At 55.3% G+C, this 24,007-nt stretch overlaps 1 protein-coding gene across 7 annotated transcripts in view; it reads right to left on the bottom strand.

The window, feature by feature from the left end:
* Positions 1-1,089: 1,089 nt before the first annotated feature.
* ABR (ABR activator of RhoGEF and GTPase) overlaps positions 1,090-24,007 on the bottom strand; it is a 183,588-nt gene continuing 160,670 nt past the window's right edge. For all 7 annotated transcript variants that reach the window (XM_058702890.1, XM_058702891.1, XM_058702894.1 and 4 more), the window contains 7 exons: positions 10,263-10,322; positions 9,903-10,012; positions 9,079-9,218; positions 7,880-8,014; positions 6,708-6,813; positions 4,378-4,525; positions 1,090-3,776 (listed from right to left, as the gene is read on the bottom strand). In XM_058702890.1, the coding sequence (XP_058558873.1) occupies positions 3,687-3,776; positions 4,378-4,525; positions 6,708-6,813; positions 7,880-8,014; positions 9,079-9,218; positions 9,903-10,012; positions 10,263-10,322 (789 nt within the window). In that variant the 3' untranslated portion in view covers positions 1,090-3,686. The remainder of the gene's footprint in view (positions 3,777-4,377; positions 4,526-6,707; positions 6,814-7,879; positions 8,015-9,078; positions 9,219-9,902; positions 10,013-10,262; positions 10,323-24,007) is intronic.

Raw genomic sequence — 24,007 nt, 5'->3', positions numbered from 1 at the left:
AGAATTCACTCAGCTGACGTGTCCAGATGCCCTAAGTGTGAGTGTGTACATGAGTGATAATGTCCAACTCAGTTGGCAACACCTTCCTCTGGGTATGCATGCTGTTTCCTTTGCAATGAGTGTGAGCCAGCGCATTCCTGTCCTTATGTGGTGAATTCTATATAATTTCCCGTCCAGTCTCACAGGTGTGAGATTTCATTGCCCCTAGGCCAGCTGGAGTATCCTCAGAGGTCTGGGAACAAAAGAGTGTTTCCTATACAGTCCCTAAATATGTCACCTATAAGCATTTTGAGAGCAAGAACAGACACTCCTACCTGGCAGCTGTGATACCTGGCATCTTCTACCAGCCGGTCCAGAAAGTAGGGTCAGATATGCCAAATGAGGACAAGAAATGCTGCTTTCATGACCGCCTTGGACAGATGAGCCCTAGGCTGTCAGTAGCCATCACTTCAATAAGCCAAGCATTGTCCACATTGACTATTCAATCAAGAAAGGAGATGAATAGTTTCCTGTTTTAGATGGCTAAGGAGTCAGTATGAGCTCATAAACCAAACACCAATTTTCAGAGACATCTGTTGCTGATCTCCAGAATAAACAGTGTCCAATGGCTTAGGCTGGTAGGAACCTATATTAACCCTACTGGCTCTCCTAAAGGGAGGCAGGGCCCCCTAGAGGATCCAGCCTCTCCAACAATCAGACTAGGCCAAAAGGCTGCCCCAAAGACGCCCACTTCCAAGGAAAAGGTAGAGAAGAGTTTACATAAAATAAGAAAACTCCCCTGGGATGGACAACTTTCTGCCATCTATTGGAGGCACACTGATGTCCAGGTTGTTGGGGCCTTTATCCTTCATGAAAGGAATTGGTTAGTGACTGACCTGAGACCTCTGTGAAGCACACAGAGGGGGCTGGGCTCACCTCCCCCCAAGGTGCCACAGTCCCTGTAGGCTGAAGGGAAGCTCAAGGGAAGTTGACTAGATGCACAGATTCCTGGGAGCTCCCATCTGGATGCAGCTGGAGGAGTTAAAATGTTTAGATTGGTGGTCTTCCCTGGACTACTGAGTATACAAATGTCCACACCACAGGGCTGGGTTGTGTGCAAATGTTGGGGCTTTGCATTTTTTTTATTAACATTTTCCTCTCACGTGGTTTACATCAATTTATAATAATCTACATAAGTTGAAACAGAACATAGACCAAAAAAAATATATCCTTACCAACTTAATTAAAGTGAAATATTAATGAAGGTTCCCATCCTACCTGTATCAGCAAAAACTGGCCGCCCACAGCCATTGCCAGCAGGGATGGGCATACTGGGATTCCTGCAGCCTGTCAGCTGGGCTCCTGTTGGCACAGGCTGCCCGGCTGGGCACAGTGGCTGGGGATTCTGGGCTGCACGGTCCCTGACTCTCAGGAGAACCCATGGGCTACTTCCTTGATGCAACTTAGTCCATGTCTGGTACCTGCCCCTCCCCACCCTGGGGGTGGAATTTATAAATATTCTGAGCCTTTTGCATTCCTCAGCCCCTGCAGCCTTCCTCCGGTTCTCAAGTTGCTTAAGCAAGTTTGGGGGGTGTGGTGGCTACCTGATGCTGAGAAGCAAATGTCTCTTGTTTCAGGGAAGTGGGAGGCACCCATTTTTTTGGCTGTAACTAGCTCTAACTGGTCCTCCAGTTCATTACCATTGATTAATGGCTTTTGGAAGCAGAAGCCTTCCATGCCATACACCAACTCCTGAGTGCAGAGACTCCTGGGATGGTCACAAGCTGGGATCTTTAGACTCAAATGGTGTTCTTTCTCCATCTCCTGTCCCAGGGAGCAGGGCTCCTCGCTGAACCGCTAACAGGCAGCTATGTATTTCCCTCCTGTTAGGCATTTCTTTCCTCTGATGTGCACAGAATGTGTACCGTTCTGCCCAAGATTGGGCCACAGGTGTAAACAAGATCAGAAAGGGCCCTCCCTGCCTCTCACTGAGCAAACGTTCTACCTTTAGGTCCAGCGAACCCTTCTTTAAAACTCCGCCCTGAGCACAATCTAAGGGAACCGTTCTCTACTTCTCTGCCACATGGAGCCAGAGAGCCGTGTACTACAGCTCAAGCCTAGGAGTGTTCTCCGAAGCCACCTGCCACATGCTGGCAGCTACTGCTCAGGTGGGAGGAGATACCTCTCAGTCCTTTCAGTGTGGAGAAAGGGGTCTCCGAGCTGGGAACAGAACCTGCTGATCCTCTGCTCTGGGGAAGATAGTCAACAATGAAAGTCCCCAGCAAATCCCAGTCCCAAAAGAGGCAGCTGCCCATGACTCCTCATTCCTCCCCACTTCTGGAGTTGCCTAGAGTTCACCCAAAAGGCTGCATCTAGAAGCTGTGGGTGGGTGGGGAGGCAGCACCAGGATGACTGGCTACTGCTGGACCTGGACCCTGCCTGTGTTTCCTAGGCCCTGGGGGACACACGGCCTCGGGGGCTGCCCTGTGGCAGTGCTTGGCTGTGGAGGATGTGTAAAATCTAAGGCAAAGGTACCGCAAGGTACGAGAGGCGCCAGGAAGGACTGCCTCCTGGATGGAGCCTGCGTGTTTCTAGATACCTGCTTCAGCCATATTAGTTGCCCCCCTAGAGACCTGGCTCCACTACAAAAGCCACTATAATTCCTTGTTGCTGAGAGCCACTTCCCCCCAACTCGGGGCACCTGGTGCTACATGGCACCCCTCCGAATGTTCAACCTGTCTTGTTTCCTCAGTGGCCCGCCTCCCACCTCCCCTGATTCCTGACCCTCTGGCTCTCTTAATATTGGGTCACTTCTGAGTCTCTACGCTCAAAGGAAATAGAACACCAGGGGAAAAGGAACTGAAAAGCAGAAGAAACAGTGAAAGATGCCTCAGTGAAAGTAGGCAGGAGACAGAACAGATAAACCCCAGAAATGGAGATTGTCAGGTGGAAAATTCCAGCAATCTGCTCTCCAGCTCTGTGCTAAGCTGAGGATTAGTGTGAGTCTGTCCCCTTGTCCAACATTTGCACAGGCAGCAAGGCAAAGCAGGTGTGCTTCCACAGGTAGAGGACAAGGAAAGGGCTGGGGGCAGGGGGCAGCAAGCGGCAGCCTTTGACAAGCCACCACCGCCACCGCCACCCGGGGTCTCCTCAACTTTCAAAGTGATGGAGCAAAAACCAAGGCTGCACATGCATGTGGGCAGGCTGGGAGGAAGTAGAGGGTGGAGGAAACCCGAGGAGAGGCTGCCAGGAGACTGCAATCTGAGAGCAGGGCCAAGAGAGGATAAGCTGGCAGTGGTTACAGAGCGCAAAATAAAAGCCCTTGGACTGGACTCAGGAGGAAAGAAAGTGTTGGAGGAAATGAAAGAACAAAGCAGGCTGTCTGTATGCCCATACTGGGTCGGTCACTACCATTTCTGCATGACAAATAGACATAAAACAATTCCTGAACAGCACGGGGCATTAGACACAACTAGAGGTACAGAGGGCAGGGCCCGGGGCATGGTGGTGAGGCTGGGGGCTGGGTCAGCTGGCTTTGTACAAGGTGGCACGAAAGATGCACATATTCCAGTTCTTGGAAATCTGTGTCCCTTGGAGTCTGGAGTGCTGGGTTTGGGAGTTTTCTATTGTAGTCTTTCAAGTCTGTGTTGGGTCCCCCGGCTGGAGGGGCTGGCTTGGGCCGCCCCCACAGCTGATCCCACCTTGGGCTACACATCGGTAGAGAAGTACAGTGTGTTCCGCTTCAGTTCTGCGAAGGAAATGGGGGGGTGCTGCAGGTAGTAGAGGAGGACCTGGACCTGTGGGGGGACAGGGAAGACTCAGGCTGGGTCCCCGTCCTCCCAGCCTTCTGATCCGTTGGGAAGAAACGGTCCCTGCGCTGGGGTCACCTCTGTGCCCCTCCCCTCCCTGCCCTCAGGCCGCTTCGCCTCCCTGGAAGCCCAGCTGTGCCTGCCTTTTGGCGGCAGCAGAGGGCACTGCAGGGCAGAGGGTCAGGGAGCCTGGGGCCACTTCCCCAACCTCAGTCAGAAGCTTCCAACCTGCTCCAGAGGTTGGCTTTGGCTGGGCAGCCCTGTCTCCAGACTGGACTCTGCCCTGAATCTTGTAGGGATTCCAGGGAAGCTTCCGACCCTAGAAGCAATCCTAGAGCTTCTACACATGAGGACAAGACCCCGGATGTTTCCTGTGCCCCTGAGCCTGTCTGGGCCCCTGGTCTAGGCTCAGCCTTTTTTTTTTGTCATGCTGGTCCCGAGCCCTGCCTCCCTGGTGACATTCCGCAGACCACCTACCCCGCTGCTAAGGAGGGAAGGGGTGTGGGAGTCTGAGCTGTTCTCCCCGCCCCCCAGGGGAAGCTTGTCGCCCGCCTCTACCAGCCCCAGTTCCGGGCGGTGCTGGCGGTACCTGTGCCATGACGTCATGGGACCAGATGTCTGCAGCCGATGTGAGGTGTGCTTTGCTCTCCACTTCTGAGGGTCTCAGTAACGTGGGGCCAAACACAGTAGCCAGGTTGTGAAGGGACATTTTGTTGATGGGTTCCTTCTCAGCAACCCTGAAAGGGTTGGGGCAGGGGAGAAAAAAGAAGTCATTTCTCAGCAGCTGCTCAGAGCTCCAGACCGTTGGCCCGAGCTAGAAGAACTGGAAGGATTCCCAGAAGGTGGGTACTAGCCTCCCTCTCCTAAGGGTGGGGACCTCTTGGGATGGAGGGACTAAGCCAATGGACCAAGTCTCCAGCTATGTCCCTGCACATTCCTGTATTAGATTCTAGCTCGTGGGCCACCCCTTGATGGTAAACTGCCAGAGCCAGAGGGCCTGCCCCAACTCCCTTGATGATATTACAGATTCAAGAACTTTATAGTAACTCATACTCCTCACGGTCCTTTGGGCAGGAACTATCATCATCTCCAGCATACAGATGAAGAAACCAAAGGGCAGAGGGGTTAAGTGACTTGCCTGAGGTCACACAGCTAGCAAGTGGTAGAGCTGGGATGTGACCCCGCGCAGTCTGCCTCCAGAGCCAGTGCTCCTCGCCACTCTGTGCTCTACCCGTGATCGGTGAAGCTGGAGTGCATGGCCCAGAGGAAGAGCCACAGTGTGTGGGGCAGTGGCAGGGGCCAGAGGTCGGGAGCCAGTGCTCTGGCAGCAGTCACTCACTAGACCTGAGGTTCTTTGGCTGTGCTGTGGCAAGAACCACCCTAATCCAGACGGAGCCCAGGGGCTCTCCTCCCATGCCTTTCCAGAAGGGTCTTCCTCATGGGACCCCGGAGTTGCCTCCCTTTGGATCGTTCTCTGCCTCTCTTGCATAAGAGGCCTCATGCTCTGTGGAAACTTCCCCTGAGTGGCAGCAGGGGCTGCCACCCATGGTACTGGCAGACCCAGTACCACCCAACGCATCAAAGAGGCACTGGGCCTCCCTCCCTGAGCAGTGCCTCCTCTCAGCTCCCAACTATACCATCATTCCCAGCCTCTGGGCAAGAGCCACAATGCGCATGCTGACTGCTTTGGAAACGGGCAGACAAACACTGCCATGCCAGGAGGCAGCTGTGCGGCTGGCCCAGCCCCCTCAACACACACACACACACACACACACACACACACACACACACACACACACACCAGCCAGAGGCCCAGATGTGGGAACAGACTGTGCCCAGTTCCCAGGGTGGAAAACCTAATGAATTTTCCCTTCCCACTCTTTCTCTGTGTGTCCTCCCCACAGTGCTCGCCAAACTATGGGAACTGGTTGGGGCTTCGGTCCTGGCCAAACCAGAGGGAAAATGTCTCATAATGGGAAAAACAAGACAGCAGCTCCAGGCGTTTCCAGGTCTCTGCTGGCCCTCCAGAGCTGGCCTGGCTGAGCTGCAGCCCGGAGCCTGGGCCTGAGGGCTAGAGCTGAGTTCAGGGAGGAGCCGGCCCTCGGCATGGCCCCAACTCAGGAGCTCCCTGGTCCTGGGTGACAAACAGATTTAAGGGACACCAGGACACTTTTTGTCCCCACTTACACCTGGACCAGTGCTGGGCTCAAAGGCGAATGGCGGGGACACCGTGAGGGCTGGTTTCAGTTCGGAACTTTGCAAGCATCAACTTCAGCAGCTCCCGGTTAGAGCTGACTACAGAAAGGGCGGGGGAGACGGTGGAGGTGGCGTGGGGGTAGAACTTAGTTTAGGACTGGGGATGTGCATTCTAAGGACAGAGTTGTTGCTAACCCCAAGCAAATCCCTGTGGACTGGGGCTCGGTTTCCCTGTTAGGTGAGGTGTGGGTCAAGACCAGTGCATTTCAAACTTTTTTGACTGTGACCCACAACAAACACACTTTACATCCGAACCCAGAACACGTGACCACATGTAATCGAACAGAACCACAACATGCACGCTTACTGCCCACAGCATGCCCTATGCCGTCTGTTCCGTTCCATTTAAAAAATGTTATGGTGATTGAATGACCACTAACTGCAAAATCCATCTACAGTCCCTGGCTCTGACCCTGCCTTTCTAAGCAGTCTATGGCCCATACCTGAGGTCACTATTAGGACCCAAGTATTTCTCAAAACAGAAGAATTTGAGGGCAAGAGTTTGAAAAGCAAACCCTCACCCTGTTAGGGATGGCCCAGCAGAGGCCAGCGCCCATGAGGAAGAGCTGAGAAAGGGGGTCTCCCCCAGTAGATGTGTCCTCCCCAGCAGGGGCCTGCCCTGGGCTCCCTGCTCCCTCCCCCAATTGGGCCCCTGCTCATTACCTTTTCAAGTGTTCCAGCAGGAAGAGGAAGGTGATGAGGTTGGGGTCGGGCAGGGTGCGGAGCAGGTGCATCATGCAGTTTTCCTTGGCAGCAGGGTCTGACAGGGCTGGGGGGAAAGCAGGGAGAGGCTGGAGCTCAGCTCCCAGGTGGGCAGGCCCGAGCCAGCACCCCCGTGGTCGGGAGGCTATGGGACCCTAAGGGAGAGCCTGGGCTGCCATGCTCCCCTGAGGGGAGCAGACCCTGTAGGAAAGGAAGGGCCTGGTATCTTCCCAAGGGTGGGCTATTAACAGCTAGTTCCTACAGAAGCCCCCACCCATGACCTGTAACTCAGTCAGGAGGTAGGCTGGTGGGGAGCAGGCACCCTTCCTCCCCTTACCACGTGGGCCTCTACAGCTCTTGCCATTCCCCATGCCTGGTCTAGAAGGCTAAGTTTAAAGAATGATGATACTGGCACGAATGTTTCCTCTCTTTCAACTGCCTCTGATGCTAGAGCACGGCAGTGAACAGCCTTCCCTTCCGTGGGGCTCTTCACTTCCTGCTGTGGCTGAAGCCCTGATCTGCTCCTGAAGGATGCAGGAGGGAGGAGGCAGGAGGGTGGAGGGAAGAGTGAGGAGGGAGGAGGGAAGTGGTAGGAGAGAGGAGGGAGGAATCAGGAGGCAGGAGGGAAGAGTGAGGGAGAAGGCAGGAGGGATGCTCCCAGGCCTGGATTCGCCTGGGTGGGTGGAGGCTGGAGCCCTGCTGGCCGAGGCCCTCAGCCTCCACCCACCCATGGCATCAGTGAGAGCGAGGGAGTGCTCCTCTGGAAGGCTGGGTTCCAGCCATCTCAAGTGCACTCCAGCCAGGCTTGTCCTTGGCTCTGGGATGTTGGCCCTGACCACCCACCTCAGGGCACATTTTCCCGGATGCCTGGCTTTCCAGCAAGGAGGTCAGTATTCAAGGAGGAAGCACAGAGGGCAGCCCACAGGGGCAAGAGGGGAGAGGCGCAAGTGAGCGAGGGTCCACCTCTGGATCAGGCCCCAGCAGGTCACACCTCACCCTTTGGGCCACTCGGTCACGCAGCCCCGGAGCACTGGGCAGACCAACAAGCAAGGGAAGCCACAGATCTCTTGGTCCTCACTTTGCAGTCAGGGAAGTCTGGCTCAGCCCAGCCCTCGGGTCCCCCAGAACCTCACCGATGCCCTCCATGAAGGCTGGGTAAAGTCGGTCTGTGAGGAGGGGCTCGGGCAGCTCCCGGAAGTAGAGCTTGAGGGTGCCAGCGATGGCATTGATGTCCATGTCGCTCAGCATCAGCAGGATGTCCTTGTTATCTGCAGAGGAAGTGCGCAGTCAGGTCTGTGGCGGCCTGAGCCCCTCTCTTCCACATAGTCCTCATCCGGGCGGGTGGGCCTGTTCTGTCCCACACAACACGGCCAGGGGAGCCCCCCACCCACTCTGTGTCTGCTCTGGTCTCCCCAGGAAGGGCAGGAATGTAGGTAGTGCCCACAGGTGGTCTGTGACTCAGCCCCGGGGTGGGGGTAGGAGGGGAGCACAGTTCACCATCCAGAGTTTTGGAGCCACATTCACACCACATGTCAGACACCCTCTTTGGAATCTCCCCACTGCTAAGCCTCTCTCTGGAAGGCAGTGCACATTTTTTACACCTAAAATCATGTTCTGACGAAGCCTCAGCTTCCAGGTTGCACAGAGGAGCCATGCCAGCACATCCCCAGCCCCTCACCCCAGGCTTCCTGAACACAGGCCCCACCTCAGCTCTCATGGAATCAGCACTGCCCGGCCAGTTCAGGTTTCCTGACTATTGCAGTGTGAACCAACAAGATGAAGGAAAGAAGAATCAGAAAGGTCAGGGCCCACCACTGAGGAGTTTACAGGGCTAGGGGAGCAATGCCCCTCCCAAAGGGTGCTCAGGGCTCTGGAGATAGCAAAGGGGAGCCCGGGCCAGCCAGTTCAGGCTTAAAGCCCTTTAGATTCCTTACAGCCCACCAGGCACCAGGGAGCTGGCAAGAAAGCCAGGAACACTGGAGTAAGAAAGATCTGAGTTTCAGTCAGGCTCAAACCTACAAGCTGGGCGATCCCGAGCAAGTGACTTGGCCTCTCTGAGCCTCAGTTCCTCACCTATGGCAATGGATAACAGATTGGAGGGGAGGAGGATCACAAGAAAATACAGGTGGAGTCCTTGCTTTAGAGACTCAGAGATGACCCACCACGTGCCACATGGGACTGTGATTCACAGACCAAGGCTCCTCTGCCATCAGCTACTTAGGGCCTCTCTGTGGAGAAGGCTTCCAGTTCTTCCAGGCTCCCCTAGCAGGTGGCTGAGCCTCTCAGAGTGCCCTCTGCCCACCACTGCCCAGGTGGGGCCTACCAGACTCACTGGCATCAAAGACGGCCTTCAGCGCCTGGATGTCGGTGGCCACTCCTGATATCCGGTAGATGCCGACCTCCTCGATGCCCCTCTTCTCCACCTCCTCCACACACTGCCGCACGATGTAGGGCACCTTGGAGCGCTCCCGCCTGGTGGGGAGGGGAGGGGAGGGGAGGGGGTGGTAGAGGGCCTCCCCGTGATGGCTACGGGTAGCCCCAACTCTGCACACCTTGGCCTTGGAGGGCACTAGCCTCTGGCGTCAGGGGGTAGGGCCCAAGAAAGGGCTAAGAGGCTGTGCCACACACACCCCACCCAGCCAGCCCAAGGCCTGCCTGCTGAGGGACAGCAAGGGACAAAGGCAGGAGGAAGGCTTGGGAGAGAAGCCCAAAGACTCTGAGAAAAGAATGTTCCTTAGAGCACAGATCTCAGGTTCAAATGCTTATGGGGGACCAACAGGGAGTCCACTGAGGACTCAGGTCCTCAGGTCCTGGGAAGGGGAGACAGGAGGTGGCGGGCAGACGGGCGCGTCCCCCTTCCCGAGGGGCAGCCACCCCTTGGAGTCCAGCCTGCTGCTGCCAAGCCTCAGTGGTCACAGCCTCTCGTTCATTACAAGAAGCTGACAGCCTGGGAGTCTCACAATCTCCCAGTGCTCAAATGCTGGCTTGTTGATCTCTAAAGCACTGGGGAAGACAGAGACAGACCTCTGTGGGCCACTTTCGGCCTCCAAACTGGCCATCCACTGAGCTGGAGGGTGACTGACTAGGGGCTGACGGGGGCTGGCAGGGGCCCCGGGCACTCATGCCAGCACTCAATACGTCGGAGGCGGCACCTACTTAGTCACCACGCTGATCTTCACGCCGAAGACTCCAGTCTGCTTTTTGGACGGGGTCCTCTTTAGGCTCATATCTCGGCTGGTGAACTTCATGGAGAATTCCACTTTGATCTGGTTGGGGGTGCGGCAGGCACAAGTCCCCCGGGGCATGAGTGCCTCCAGAATGCAGGGGTCCCCTCCCCGTAGGGCCACGTCCACCACCCAGGGCTCCCCGCAACACCTGCAGGGTGGGAGTGGGCAGGGTGCCGGCAGTGTAGGGGGGAATGGGCCGGGCTGAGGGGACAGGGGTAAGACGGCACCCTGGGGACAGCAACCAGAGGCCCACCCATTGTGCAGATATTTCCTGTGTCTCTGGGCTCACCCCGTTCATCTCAATCACATCCGTGTGCCAGTTCTTGGTTTCTACAGTTTGTGGATCCAACTGCAGAGAAAGGAAGCAAGAGAACATGAGTGAGAGGGATGCAGATGGCAGCTCGGGGGCGAGCCGGAGCTCTCTGCTGGCCAGCAGCTGCTCATACGCGGGCGACATGGCCAGGAAGGCAGAACTGGGGCCTGAGGCTTCTCTTGAAATCAACCCTTCAGGGAGGCTCCAGCCCCCGGCCCTCCTGTCTGTCCTGGCTAGTAAAGGACTCCCCTACTCCGTGAAGGAGCCAGGACAGACTGGTAGGCACTCTGGCCCATCACATCTCATTCGTTAGTCACTGCCACCCTCTGAGATGGGTATTAACACCCCACCTCACAGACCAGAAACCGAGGCTCACAAACAATAGGCAACTTATTCAACTACCAGGACTGGGGTGGACGGGAGGGTCTGTAGCCTGTGCACATGGAGGTGCTGAGTGGGAGGTGGGAGAGGTTAGGGGGCTCCGTCTCAGGGGTCAGGCTGCCTGGGTCTGAATCCTGGCTCTGCTGCTTCCAGGTGTGTGACCCTGGGAAGTTTCAACCTCGGCTAAGCCATCAGTTCCCTGCAGCAGCCAGTAGCAGAACCTGTCTTGCCAGATTGTTGGGAAGACCGAGTGAGATAACAGTGGGTGGGCAGCTGGCCCCCAAGGAAGAAAACACTCCTGTAGGGGAACCCCCCCCCCCAGATTGGACTGGAGCCCCAGGAAGTGGGGGTAACCGGGGAGTCTCAGGGGCACCTAGGTGGCTCAGTCGGTTAAGCGTCCAACTCTTGGTTCTGGCTCAGGTCATGATCTCACAGTTTTGTGAGTTTGAGCCCCGAGTCGGGCTCTGTGTTGGCAAAGCCTGCTTGGGATTCTCTGTCTCCCTCTCTCTCTCTGCCCCTCCCCCACTCCCCCTGTCTCAGTGTCTCTCTTGGAATAAATGTTAAACTTAAAAAAAAAAAAAAATTAAAACAGGGGCGCCCGAGTGGCTGAGTCGGTTAAGCGTCTGACTTTGGCTCAGGTCATATTCTTGTGGTTCCTGAGTTCGAGCCCCGCGTCAGAAGTCAGGCTCTGTGCTGACAGCTCGCAGCCTCTCTCTCTGCCCCTCCCCAACCCATGCTCTGTCTCTGTCTCTCTCTCTCAAAAATAAACATAAAAAAATTAAAACGAACAAACAAAAAAGCAGGGGAGGCTCAGAGATATTCCTCACAGGGGATCGGACAGGACTCCGTTTCTCTCAGTGGCCTTCAAACTGTTTTTCCTTGTGCACCCACACAATCATCTTGAAAAAACTATGCACTCCCTGGCCCATTTTCAACTCAACATCTGAGTATTTCCAAAGCAAGTTTCAATAGTTGCAAAGGATAGAACTTCCAGGATAATGTAAATATTTACATCTTAAAACACAAACTGCTACATGATTCTCTTCAATGTATTCAGTGGAATCCAGTTACCACAGTGATTTGATGCACCGTCATCTATTTAAAAAATACAAGCTCTTCTTTCCCTCGTACAAACCCTGTGTCATTTCTTTTTCTCCCTGGATTTGTTGTTATTCTACTTCTCCTAAAGAATTTTCTCCTAGTTTGTACTTTTCTGTCTTAAAGGCTTTCATTCTTCACTCTATTACATGTTGCTTCAACAAAAATATCTGTACAAATGGCAAGGAAATACTTCCTGGGGCCACAAGGCTCCAAATATTCAAAACATGTCCTAGATTAGTTATTACAATGACTAGCAGCACACAATAAAAAAACTAACCAACACATTACGAATAGTTATTAATAAATATTCAGTAGCAAAGTACTATTTTGACGGGACTGCATCTCTTCATGAGACAGGTAGAACATTTTTCTGTGTGTGTGTGTGTATGTGTGTGTGTGTGTGTGTGAGAGAGAGAGAGAGAGAATGTTATGTTTTGCTAGGGTGGAACTGGGTACAGCCTCAAATACTGCTTCTGTGTGTGCATGTGTGTGTGTGTCTTGTTTTTTTTTGTAAGCTCTACACCCAACATGGGGCTTCAATTCATGACCCTGAGATCAAGAGTCACACGCTCTTCCGACTGAGCCAGCCAGGCGCCCCTGGTTTTGTTTTTAAAGATGTAAAGGATGGAACATCTTGTTCATATAAATAACTAGATGGGGCTGAAAATAGTTTTATTACAGCAACATTATACGATTCTTTATGCTATTTCCTCCTCTTTTGCCTTAAATTGCATATATACCTATCACCAAAAATTTTGTTTTTGTTTTTATTTTTATTTTTGAGAGAGAAGGTGCAAAGGAGGGAGCGAGGCCACGTGGGGGAGGGGCAGGAAGAGAATCCTAGGCAGGCTCCGCGCTGTCAGTGCAGATCCTGATGCTGGGGCTCGATCTCAGGAACATCAGATGTTGACCTGAGTTGAAATCAAGAGTCGGATGCTTAACCGACTGAGCCACCCTGGCGCCCCCCAAAATTTATTTTAAATGACGTCTCAGCTGACAATTTCCATCAGTTTTGTGGAAAGCAAAGAAGTGGAAAGCACCCGACTTGTAACTGGGCCTTTAGTGTCTTTTACTTTCTCAACACCTACACCTACATTTCAAGAGGCCCTGTGCTGTTGGCCACCCAGGGGGCCTTGGTGCCCTGGGCTATGCTCTGCAGTGAGTCCTGGGCTCCCCAGCAGAGGAAGGGAGGCGAAGGTGAAAGGCTTTTCTCAGGCAGATTGCTTTGTGGTAATAGCACCTGTGGGAGTTGACAGTCTGCAGACTGATGCTCTGAAAACTCTCCCTGCCCACACACCCCCTGGAAAAGCTCTCTGCACCCTCAGGAGTGTGTGTGCAGCAGTGTGAACACCACTGTTCTAGCAGGCCCACACCACAGAGGAAAACGATCAGGTCAGCCCGGAGTGGGCTGGGCCCTGGAGCTTCCTATAGCTCCAAGTGAGTCCTTCCAGCACCTTCTATCATCCACGCCAGCTGCGGGCAGGTGGCAGTTGGTGGTGGGGGGGGGGGGTCTGCATGTGGGCCAGCTTTGGTCCAGGCCCAGCCTCTAGCAATTGGTTCCCTGCCCAGAGGAGAGATGGAATTGAGAAGGGGACAGAGGAAGAGCAGTGTGGATAGGACCGAGCAACCCCCATGCTCCCCAACTCTGCCCCAGCACCTCCTCAAACACACAAGGGAAGCCTGGCTGTTGTCCAGGCTCGTTACTTCAGAAGATTTGGAGCCAAGCATCCTACTGGGTCCCAAAGGAAGCCCCGGAACCTCCCTCTCCCTAAACCTTTTTTATCTCAAACCCTCACCAGGCCTGTAGCACAGGCTGACCCTTATCGTTCCCTCCTGCCATCCAGAATGCTGGCTCTTGGACATAGGGCCTGGGTCTGTCCCCAGCCCTAACCTCTAGCAGTGGCCACCTGGAGTAGAGAGCTCAATGGTGCTTTGTCAACTGCGGCTACCACCCTTGGGTCACACAATCTGGACGGACCAGGCCCTTTTAACTCTGGTTTTTCCAGCCATCGGCATACGCCTCAGGCCGATTCCATGGTTCCAGCACCTAATGCCCCTCCTGTGCTCTAACCACCCATGATCTGGCACCTCCTGGCAGTTGCCATGGACTAGGGAGCCAGTGGTCCCTCCCTGGGTCCTGGAGTGGCATCTGGACACAGCCAAGTGGGGATGCACAGGGATTGAGAGTCAGGCCTATCTGGGTTCAAATGACTGCTCTTCTTCCACTCACCTGTGTGAATCTGGGCAAGTCACTTAAACCTCCTTGAACCTCAAGTTCCTCACAGGGCATCCATAGCACCTCAGAGGACTGTTACGGAAAATACTAATAGAACTAATGCATTCTGATCATTTTATAGGAGTCTGGCATGATGGATGACAAACCCTTCATACACAGCATCTCAGTTAATCATCATAACAAGCCTGTGGGGTTTAAGCCTTTTTTAGCCGCCCCCATTTTACAGATGAGGACACTGAGGCTTAAAGGGAGCAAGGAACTTGCCCAGTGCCGCACACCTAGGAACTGAGAGCTGAGGCACAAAATCAAGTCTCCCTGACTTACCTACTCTGCCAACCCTGCAAAATAAGGTGTAAAGGACCTAGCTGGTGTCTGTGCCTCGTGGCAACAAGACATGAGCTGTTTCCATGATTTGCTTAGAAAGGAGACATTAGGCCTCCCGGTGCCTGGTCTGACACCACAGGCAGGCCTGGGTGCTGGAGGGCTGCCTCCAGTACAATTCAGCCATTCTCTCCCTCCCCATCGTTTCCATTCTAGCTGCTAAGCGGCAACCTTACATTTTCCTGGGAGCATGTGAGACACAGGAAAGGCCACTCCTGATGTTAAGGCCAAGTTCTAGCCCTGCTTCTTCCAGAAAGCCTTCCTTGGATACCCCCAGGCCTTCAGTTCCCTTCTGCATTCCTGCTGGCACTGAGACCCTGTCCCTCTGCAGCCTGCTGGCACCATTTGCTGTCATTTCACACACTCCAGCCTGTCTGAGGCCAAGTCTGAGGAAGGTGGCACTTCTGTGTCTTCCTGGGAGTCCCCACTGCTGCCATATTCTGGATCCCCTTTGCAGGTGTGGCCCTGGTATGCTCCAGGGAGGTCCGCCTAGCCCCTTGGTGTCTTGACAATGAAGTTCTGTCTCCCAGCAGGCCAGCAGCCTCCAGAAACCAAGTCTATTTTCAGGACATCACTTAAATACAGAGAAGGGAGGGTGAGGAGTGGAGAGGAACGTGGCACATTTTCCAGAGAAATGATGGTGCCTGAACTACTGTGGCTATTTATAACCCCTGGGAAATGTGGACTCTGCTATTTCCTGATTAGATTAGTGCTGGGGGCGGAAGAGCCAGCCCCCAGGATGTGAGCGGAGAGGAACACCTGACCACTTACCCGCCAGTCCCAGCAGATAGATGCCCCCCCCCCCCCCACCACTGGCCCTGGGGAGCGGCTACCTAGGGGCTGCCAGATCACCTGACGGGGGGGAGACAGATGGGGCTGTGAAGAGCCAGGCTGGGGGAGACCCCCAGAGGACTCCTCCTTCACCCCACAGGTAATACACATGCCGCTGGGGCTCCCCCACGGTGGGGCCCAGGCAGGAGACAGAAATGAGCCACAGGACATCCTGGAGAAAGTCATGAACAAGCGGGCCACACACAGCCACCAGGAGCACCTCAATTATGTTGTTTGCCTTTGCATTTAGGCAAAGGTCGGGTCATGCCTGCACATTCAGACCTCTGCCAAGGAGACAGCTGACCTTGGGGATGGATGTCCACAAGAGAACTACCAGGTCACCTGCACTGAAATCCTTCCTGCGCTTGGAATCCTGCATTCCTGCTCAGGAGAGGGAGACGCACATTCTCAGAGTGAATGTGGCAGGTAGTTGGGTAGCTGCTTCCCCGCCTCACATCTCGGCCAGGAAACCCCAGCGGCCTCACAGGGGCGCTGACGGGATCGGTGGACAGGACGGCAGGGGAGGATGCTCTGAGCTCACCTAGGCGACCTGTGGATGGCGGCTGTGACTCGTTCTGCAGGAACATCCTCAAGGGTCCCCTCTGAGAAGCCTAACCCCTTCCTCCCAACCCGTTTCTCGCCAGCCTGGGGCAGGTGACCCCAGTGGATCTCCTTCCCTCTGTTCATGGCCACCTCTCAGTGCTGGGGCTTTCAGAGGCGCCAGTGAGTCTGGAGTCCCCACTGCTGCTCCCCTGGGTGGGTGACACAGCCCACGTTCAAACCCAAGTCCTTCTGATGGTGGCCCACAGCCTTCCCACAGTGCCACACTCCCATAGCCAGGCAGCTCGCCCAAAAGCCTTCTGGTGATTTCTGCCATTGCCCCTTCCCACACGCCCTCACAGGGGGCCTGTGGTGGTACCACACTGTCTACGGGCAGTGGGGATAGCCAGATGGAACTGACAGCTACAGTCCCAGTGGGAGGGGACAAAGGGGCACAGAGCAGCCATCAGTGTGTTACTTTGGGATGTAACACAAGGGTTCACTGGGTGACAAGGACCCATGAAGACAGCATTCACCAGGGACCCCAGGGGCTCCGAGGCCCACCCCCACCCCCTCCCCACAGCCCCTTGGCTCTGAGTCCCTTTCCTCAGAACCTCACCCTGTCATTTCCACAGCACAGCCCCGAGGCCCTGCGGAGCCTGCCCGATCCCTGACCTCTTGTCCCTGGGGGCCTCGCTTCTGCTTTCACTCCAGTGCTGCTCTACCCTTGGCTTTCTGAGTCCAGAGCCTGGCATCCCGGGCCTGTCCTGGGAGGTGGCATGGACTTCTCTCGAAGCCAGACTCGTTTGTAGGGCTAATAAAAACTAAGTGCTTCTTAACAAGAAGGACAGCAAATCCAGTATACTGGAGTCATCACCCTCAGAGGTGAACGGGGTGCTGAATGGAAGGTAGAGATGGCTGGCAGTGTTTCTGGGGATGCCTGCCAGAGGCCGAGTGCTGGGCTGTGGAGACCAGGCCCTGAGCCAGGCGTCCTGTCTGACGGCAGTACATTTCCTGTGTCTCCCAGGCCGGTGGCCACGGTGGCGGTACCGGGCTGGCCTTCTCCTGCCCTCCCCCAAGTGTGTCCACATGCTCTGGGCTGGGTCCCCTTGGGACACCCAGGCCAGCCTGTCATTGGGACAGACCACAGGCGTGAGAGGCATGGTAAGGCTGGCAACAGGGGAACCGGGGAGCTGCCAAAGCCTGCCTCTCCTCCCTCTCGGGAAGGGTACTGGAGGATTCCGTCAACGTGGCTGCTCTGAGAGAAGCTCGCAGAGAGGCAGGGAGGGGTGGCAGGAGGACGCCAGGGCCTATATCCTGGCTTCCAGCTCAGCAGCTGGGCCTGGGGAAACCATGGTCAGGCTCAGAAACTCACCCCGTTTTCCCAGGGGTTGACTCCCCCACCATTAGGCCAAACAGGTTGCTGGAGTGCCCCTCCAGCACTCACCCTGCAGGGTCAAGGTACCCTCTCCCAGGCCTGCTGCATGATAGGCTTGTGCAGACTCTGTACTGCAAGGCACCAGGATCTCGCCTCCCTTTCCCCCGCCCCCCTGGACTTTGAAGTTCTCAGAGGCCCACATATGGAAAGGGTTTAGCAGCTCTGAATGAGGCTTTTATTGAAGCCAGGTTAGCCTCATAGCACCCACTGTGACCTGCCTTCCCCAGCAGTCTGCATTCCAGTGGCTCAGCCTGCCCTCAACCCTGGGCTGCCTCGGGAGACCCCCAAGGCTGGGGGCATCTCTCCCAGAGCCCTGGGACCCTGCCTTCCTCAGGGCTGGCCTTCCCTGCTCCAGACAGCCTGGACATTTCACCCCAGAACCGGGCCCCAGGCTAACAGCCAGGAAGTTGCCTTGCCTCGGCTCAGGGCCATACTGGGGGCACCAGGGTAATGAAGGCAGGGTTGCTCTTGGGAAAAGGAACTGGCTGCGGCCAAAACAACACAGAGGCAGCCCAGAGCAGCCTCATCTCCAGAGTCAGGAGTGGGAGGCTAAGGTCCTGAGCAGGAAGTTTCATGCTAATTGCCATGGGAAGGCCAAGGGCCTGCCGGACCACCACGGGCTCGGTGGCCTCCCTCTGGACTCAGAGTGCTTCGGTGAGCATTGTGAAAGTCCTACTCTGAAGCTGACCTCATCCTCCCTGACCAGGCCAGGAACGCAGTCTGGGCACAGAGCCTGTTCGTGAGAATGAGTAGCCCTGGCGATTCTGCTGCCTGTGCCCGCGCTGAAGGGCCTCTCAGTGCACTCTTGCCCTGGTCCCACAGGCCGCGAGTCCCCAAGCAGCAGGGCACCCTATCCAGGGCACCCGGCCCCGACCCCTTGAGTTCTATGACCACCCAGACAACCGGGCAACTGAGGATCAGTCATAGGCCCCCACGGGGCTCTGGACCTCCACCTTGCAGGGCGGCATGCTGGCTGAGAGCCGAGTTTAAGTGCTGGCTCCTGGACTAAGCCACTCAGGTCACGCTGGGTCAGTCCCTGAGCCTGTTTCCTCATGTAAAACAGACTAGATAATATTAGCACCTCTTAGGTTATCACCTCTCACATTGCGGCTAGGAATGACCTGGTACTCAGCAAGTGCTCAAAATGTGTCTGCATCACTAAAACCAGGCTTAAGCTCCCCAGGGGCTTCCCACTGTGCTGAGATTAAAAGCTGAACTCCTTATCACGGCCTGCCAGGTCCTACCCAATTTGGCCACTGCCTGCTCCATCCAGGGTGATCTCCTATACTCTCCCGTGGCCTCTGTCTGCTTCTAAATACGCTATGGCCACCCCGGCCACAGGGTTTTCACTTTGCCTCTTCCTCTGCCTGGAATGCACTATCCTGGATCTTTCCAGAATCCTTTTGTCATTTAGATCTTAGTTCAAGGAGCACCTGGGTGGTTCAGTTGGTTAAGCATCTGACTCTTGATTTTGGCTCAGGTCATGATCAGGCGGTGAGATTGAGCCCTAAGTCAGTCTCTGCACTGAATCACACTGCTTGGGATTCTCTCTCTCTGACCCTCCCCTGCTTGTGCTGTCTCTCAAAATAAACGCTAAAAAAAAAAAAAAAAAAAAAAAAAAAAAAAATCTTAGTTCAAAATTACCTCTTCAGGCAAGGCCTCTCCCTTCTCATTACTCTCTAATCTATTACCCAATTTTATTTTCTTCCCAGCACTTGTCCAGCCTGAAATGATCTCATTTATTGCCTGACTCCCTCTGTAGACAGAAAGTTCCATGAGATTAAGGGTTCTCTGCCTTCTCTGAGCACCCAGTACATGGAAGGCACCCATCAATATTCAGAGACCAAATGAATCAAGTGGGATGTGGGGGGTGGAGAGAAAGCAATGCCTTTCCACCAAGGCTCCTTTAGGACAGGGGTCAAGAAGTCTCATGTTTCCTGCTCACCTCTCAGCTCCTTTGTTCAGTGAATGGCTGGCCTTGGCCCAGGGGCAGCCCTGTGACCTCTCCCACCCAGACTTTCTCAGCGTGTTGAGAGTTTAAGACTTAGGAACAGGAATCTTGAGACATGGCCAAAATCATCACATGAGCTGGATCTAGGAGATCATCCTGTTCAGCTCCTTCATGATACTGATGCCAGAGAATCAAAAAGGTGAAGAGATTTGGCCAAGGTCACACAGCCAGTAAAGACAGCAGGCTCAGAGTTAGAAAAATAAGGCCTCTTGACTCCCACCAGCCTGGTGCCCTCTCTGGCATCCTGTGCCGCATGAGCCTGAGGGGCGGGGTGCTCCAAGGAGGAGGCCAGGACACAAACAAGGCTTCAAGCATGTGATGGGAAGCAGAGCTGTGGCTGTCACTGCTCTGGCTGTGCCCATCTGAGGCACCAACCTTGGCTGGGATCACTGTCCAGGACAGAGAAGGTTCTAGCTCTTGGCTGAGGAAATCACTGCGGAATGACAGGGCCCTCCCAGCCTCTCTGCAGAAGAATCCTAACGGCAAGTTCCCAAGGTGGCTTACCACCTCTCTAGGCATACCCTGGGGACAAAAGACAATGCAGCAGGGGTGGCCTTAATCTAAAGCTCAGTGGGATCCTGGACTGATTCTGGTTTCTCCCAGGGACTGGGCAGGCAGGTTCCAGACATGGGGGAATGGGTGTTCCTCTAGGATGCTAGGGAGCAGTCAGAACACAAATATCTTTCCTGTCCCCAGCATGAGCTGATAGGGAGAAAGGAAGCCAAGACAGTACTTGCTGACCAGCTCCAGACAATTTGGGAAGCTGGCAGGCAAGGCCACTCAGCAGAGGGCTTTCCAAACTTGTGCTCCCTGACCAGTGCCTGGCAACTCCCCCAAACTAGCTCCTGCAGAAGTTTCTGGGCTCTTTCCAAAATGTCTGCCCTCCTGTGGCCTCGCTGCCTCTGGATACTCCTGCAACACTGGGCTCTGACAGCTCTGGCCTTTCAGGAACCACCTGGGTTGGCAGGCTTAGCTCCCCCTGGTCCGGGGCCATCTAAAAGCTGGGGCACCAAGCCCAGCATGGCTGCCTGGCCAAGCCACCTGTGGACCACAGAGATGCTGGAGAGAGCCAGTGCCCTTTCTAACCACCCCAGGTGCAAAGAAACAGCACTTGCCAAGTGCACTTAGAGTAGGGGTTCCTACCTTGGGATCTGTAACCGTATCTAAAACAGCATCCAATTTGTGCATATGGGTGGCTCTGTGTCTGGATGGGGGCTCCATAACCTTCATCAGATTCTTAGAGTTGAGGACCCCTGCTCTGTGGAATCAAATAGCCCTCTTGGGAGCCAGCTCAGTGGAGAAGTAGGGGCACTGGAGGTCAGGAGATCACCCGTATGGCCCCAGTGAGCAAGTGCTGTAAGAAGCTTCATGGCTGTGAGAATGTGGGGATGTTACTCCATTCCCCCTTGCTAACTCTCCAGCCAGCCTGATCACAATCCTGGCTCTCACAGAAGCCCAGGGGGTAAATGGGCTGGCCACAGGGGTCTCCAGCCTGAGGGAGAGGCACTATTGTCCCTTTCCTACAGCTGAGGGATCACTATAGGGGTGCAAGTGGGCACGTGAATGATTAAGACATAGACACGGGTCTCTTCCCTCTAGCAGATATGGCAGAGGAGGCGGGGCAGGGGGCGAGGGGCAGGGCAGTGTGTGGGCAGCCGGGGCAGGATAGATGTCTACTGCATAAGGTTTCAAGATCTTTCTTGGCATCCAGAGCCAGATTATGAAATACAGTTAATGAGCCCAAGATGTACCTGTATCTGATAGCCTAGCACCCTTGTACCCTCCACACCTAGAACAGCCAGGGGATGGCTGTGTGAGCCTCGGGGATATACGCATGGTTTGAGTATCCGGTGATACCTGTTAGGAAGAACTGTCAAGTTCAATGACAGACTCTCGGAGGGGCTAGGAGCTGTCCTGTGGTCACAGTCAAGATGGCAAAGAGAAGGACCTGAGCCCTAAGGTTCCCCAGACAAGTGACCCAAAGGGGGCTCCCATCCTGTCCTTCCTCAGGCAACACCTCTGACCCTCCCCAGAAATAGAGGGAAGCAAACCCTATCACAGACACTCTGGGGTTCAGCAGGAAACACTTCCATTTACCTTGCTGGCCTCTGGCTTCTTGGCAGAAGTTCTTTTGAGGCAGGGAATTCCCAACGCCCTGTGGCAACCCCTGAAGCAGAGCCAAAGTCATCAAGAACTGTCCTCAACCCCCCCCTCCCCGGCATCCTCTGGGCCCTGCCAGTTCAGTCTCAGTCCCCACCTCCAGGCAACCCCCCCACCCCGCCCCTTGCCCAATACTTCTGGCTTGGCCTCTGCCTCATGGGGGGCCTGCTAGCTTCTCTATGGCTCCCACAAGTGACCCCATTAAAACCTTTGGATACTTCAGGGGGTGGGGGATGGGCCTCCTCCTTCAGCCTCTCTCCCTGCAAAGTGCAAACCAGGGCTCCAGGAGCAGGTGTGATGGGAGGAAGAGCAGGCGCTGAGCGTCATCTCTGGTAGTGTGATTGAAGCGCAAAATTAAAAAACAAGAAATTAAAAAGGAAAGAAAAAGGAAAGCAGAAACGCGAAGCGGTGTCGAGAGCCCTGGCGGAGCCCGCAAACCCAAATGCCACGTGTCTCCTCTGCTAAACGCTTTGCACCACACGCCAACTGCCAAGTCAGAGGCCAGAATGAGGCTTCAGCCCCAGAACTCCCCTTGGGGATACGAACAACCCCAAACACAGCCCCCTGGGACCCAGAGGGAAGCCCCTTCCAGCAGCTGCAGAGGCCCCACAGGTTAATACTAACTAGGACTGTCCCATCTGAACACATTCTTTAGCCCCAGCAAGGGGTCCCCAGATAAGTCACATACACCCCCTCCAGCCTTTAACAAATCTTTAGTGAAAAGGGAGCAGGAGGGCCACAGGTGTCTTGGCATCCACAGCATCAAATCCTCAGGGCAAAGTTGATGAGGAGTTAATGGGCGACCCTGCCTGCCAGGCTGGGTGGTACCTGGCGCCCTTCCCCCATGCCACCTAAGCTGCTGCCTGATCCTAGTCCCCTCCCTGGCTGACAGTGAGCCGCCTGCCCTGCAAAAAATAGGTTAATGCAGCTGGGGAAAGAAGGGGAGTGGGCAGAGGGCCTGGCCCCCCAGGCCCGCCTGTTCACCCACCAGCCTGGGTACAGTTAGGCAGGCTCAGCAGGGGGAATGAATGTCCCGCCATGAAGACCCTCGTGTCTGTGACACTGACATACTTTGTCACACAGCGGGAACTAAAGGACCAAATCCCTGGCCACGCAGGGTACCCTAGTGCCAGAGCCACCCTGCGGTCGCACGGATAACAATCGCCTCAGCTGCTCAGCACCTGGCTGGCCTGCCACCCTTGCCCAGAGGGTACCACCAGATGTGGAGATACGAGAGGCCCCCAGAGGCAAAGCTGCCTAAAGAATTCCTGAGGCGGATTCTTGATTTTGCCAGTCACACACGCACGGCGAAAGAACAGAAAGTCTGGGATTTGAGGGGTTGAAAAATTGCCTCCTACCTGCCAGGCACCTCCCCAAAGGGACAGGTAAACCAGAAAGGCTCTGTTTGGCTGGCACCAGGCCAGGAACCTGCTGTCAGTTTCTTGCCAACCTGGAGGTTTGGGAATGGACAATGAGCTTTGGGCTGGTGTCTGCTGGCCTCAGCAGGGGCCGGGGAGGGGGGTGCAGGGAAGGGACGGCTCCGGGCTGCCGGGCACAGAGAGCTGCCTCAGCACAGAGGGGCGACGGGAGCAGCTGAGGCCAGCAGGGCTCTGCTAGCCTGGTCCCTGGAGATGCTGAAGGTGACGCAGGGGCCAACGCAGGACAGCTCAAGTTGCTGCCCTGTCCAGCACTTTCCAAAACTGATGTCACCTCTGGGAGGTCAAGTATGCCCCACTGGCAAGAGGTGAAACTAGACAAGGAGCCAACAGGCCCAAGATCCCTTCCTCTTGGCAGGTGCTGGCTGGAGGTAAAGACCTACACAGAGGGTCTCCCTTCCCCTCCTCCCCAAGCTGCAGGATGGCTTGGAAATCTCCATCAGCCACAGGCACAGCCTCCCTTGAAGGATGGGCATGGCCCTTGCCAGCGAGGACAGGCGCCCTGCGACATCTTGCTTAGGCAGTGAATTCAGGGCACAGTTATCAAGTGCTTACTGTGTACTAGGTGCTGGGTCTGGTTCCTTCTCAGATGCCTGATGCCAGGGCCCAAAGCCAGCCCCTAGGCAGCCTGCCCAGCTGCAGGACAGTCGGCTTCTATCTCAGATTTTAATCCCCACCAAGGTCTGGGGCTGCAGGCAGGACAGGCAGTCCGCCCTGGCACAGCTTGGTCTAGGCTGCCTGCTGGGTCAGGAAACCCCTGGCACGCTGACTGGGTTGCCTGATGCCCAGCTGGAACTGGGCCAGCAGTCATCTGGGTGGTCCCTGACAAGGCAGGCCCCTGGAGGCTGTAGCCCCCAGACTCAGCACCACCACCACCTCCACACCGTGCTCCCGTCCTCCCTGGTGGGGCATGATGCCCACAGCCCCGTACAAAGAAGTCTTACATGGCCAGTGGTGTTGAGTGCTTCTGCCAGTGCCCCTCAGCAATGTCCACGGGATTCCGGAAGGGGGTCCCACAGGGGGTGGGCACCCTGAGTAGGGGGAACTGAGACCCAGGAGCCCCTTGCTTAACCGTTCACATTCCTGCCTGTATAGACTCAGAAAGGAGCCAGGCTGTCCTCTCCCACAGGAGACAACAACCCCCCTTTTCCTGAGACAGGGACAGATGCAAAGAAAACAGCCAGGGTCAGGGGTGGGGGTGGCAAC

Source organism: Neofelis nebulosa, chromosome 16, assembly GCF_028018385.1.
Source record: "Neofelis nebulosa isolate mNeoNeb1 chromosome 16, mNeoNeb1.pri, whole genome shotgun sequence".
NCBI lineage: Eukaryota > Metazoa > Chordata > Mammalia > Carnivora > Felidae > Neofelis > Neofelis nebulosa.
This window is presented reverse-complemented; position numbering and strand designations above follow the sequence as displayed.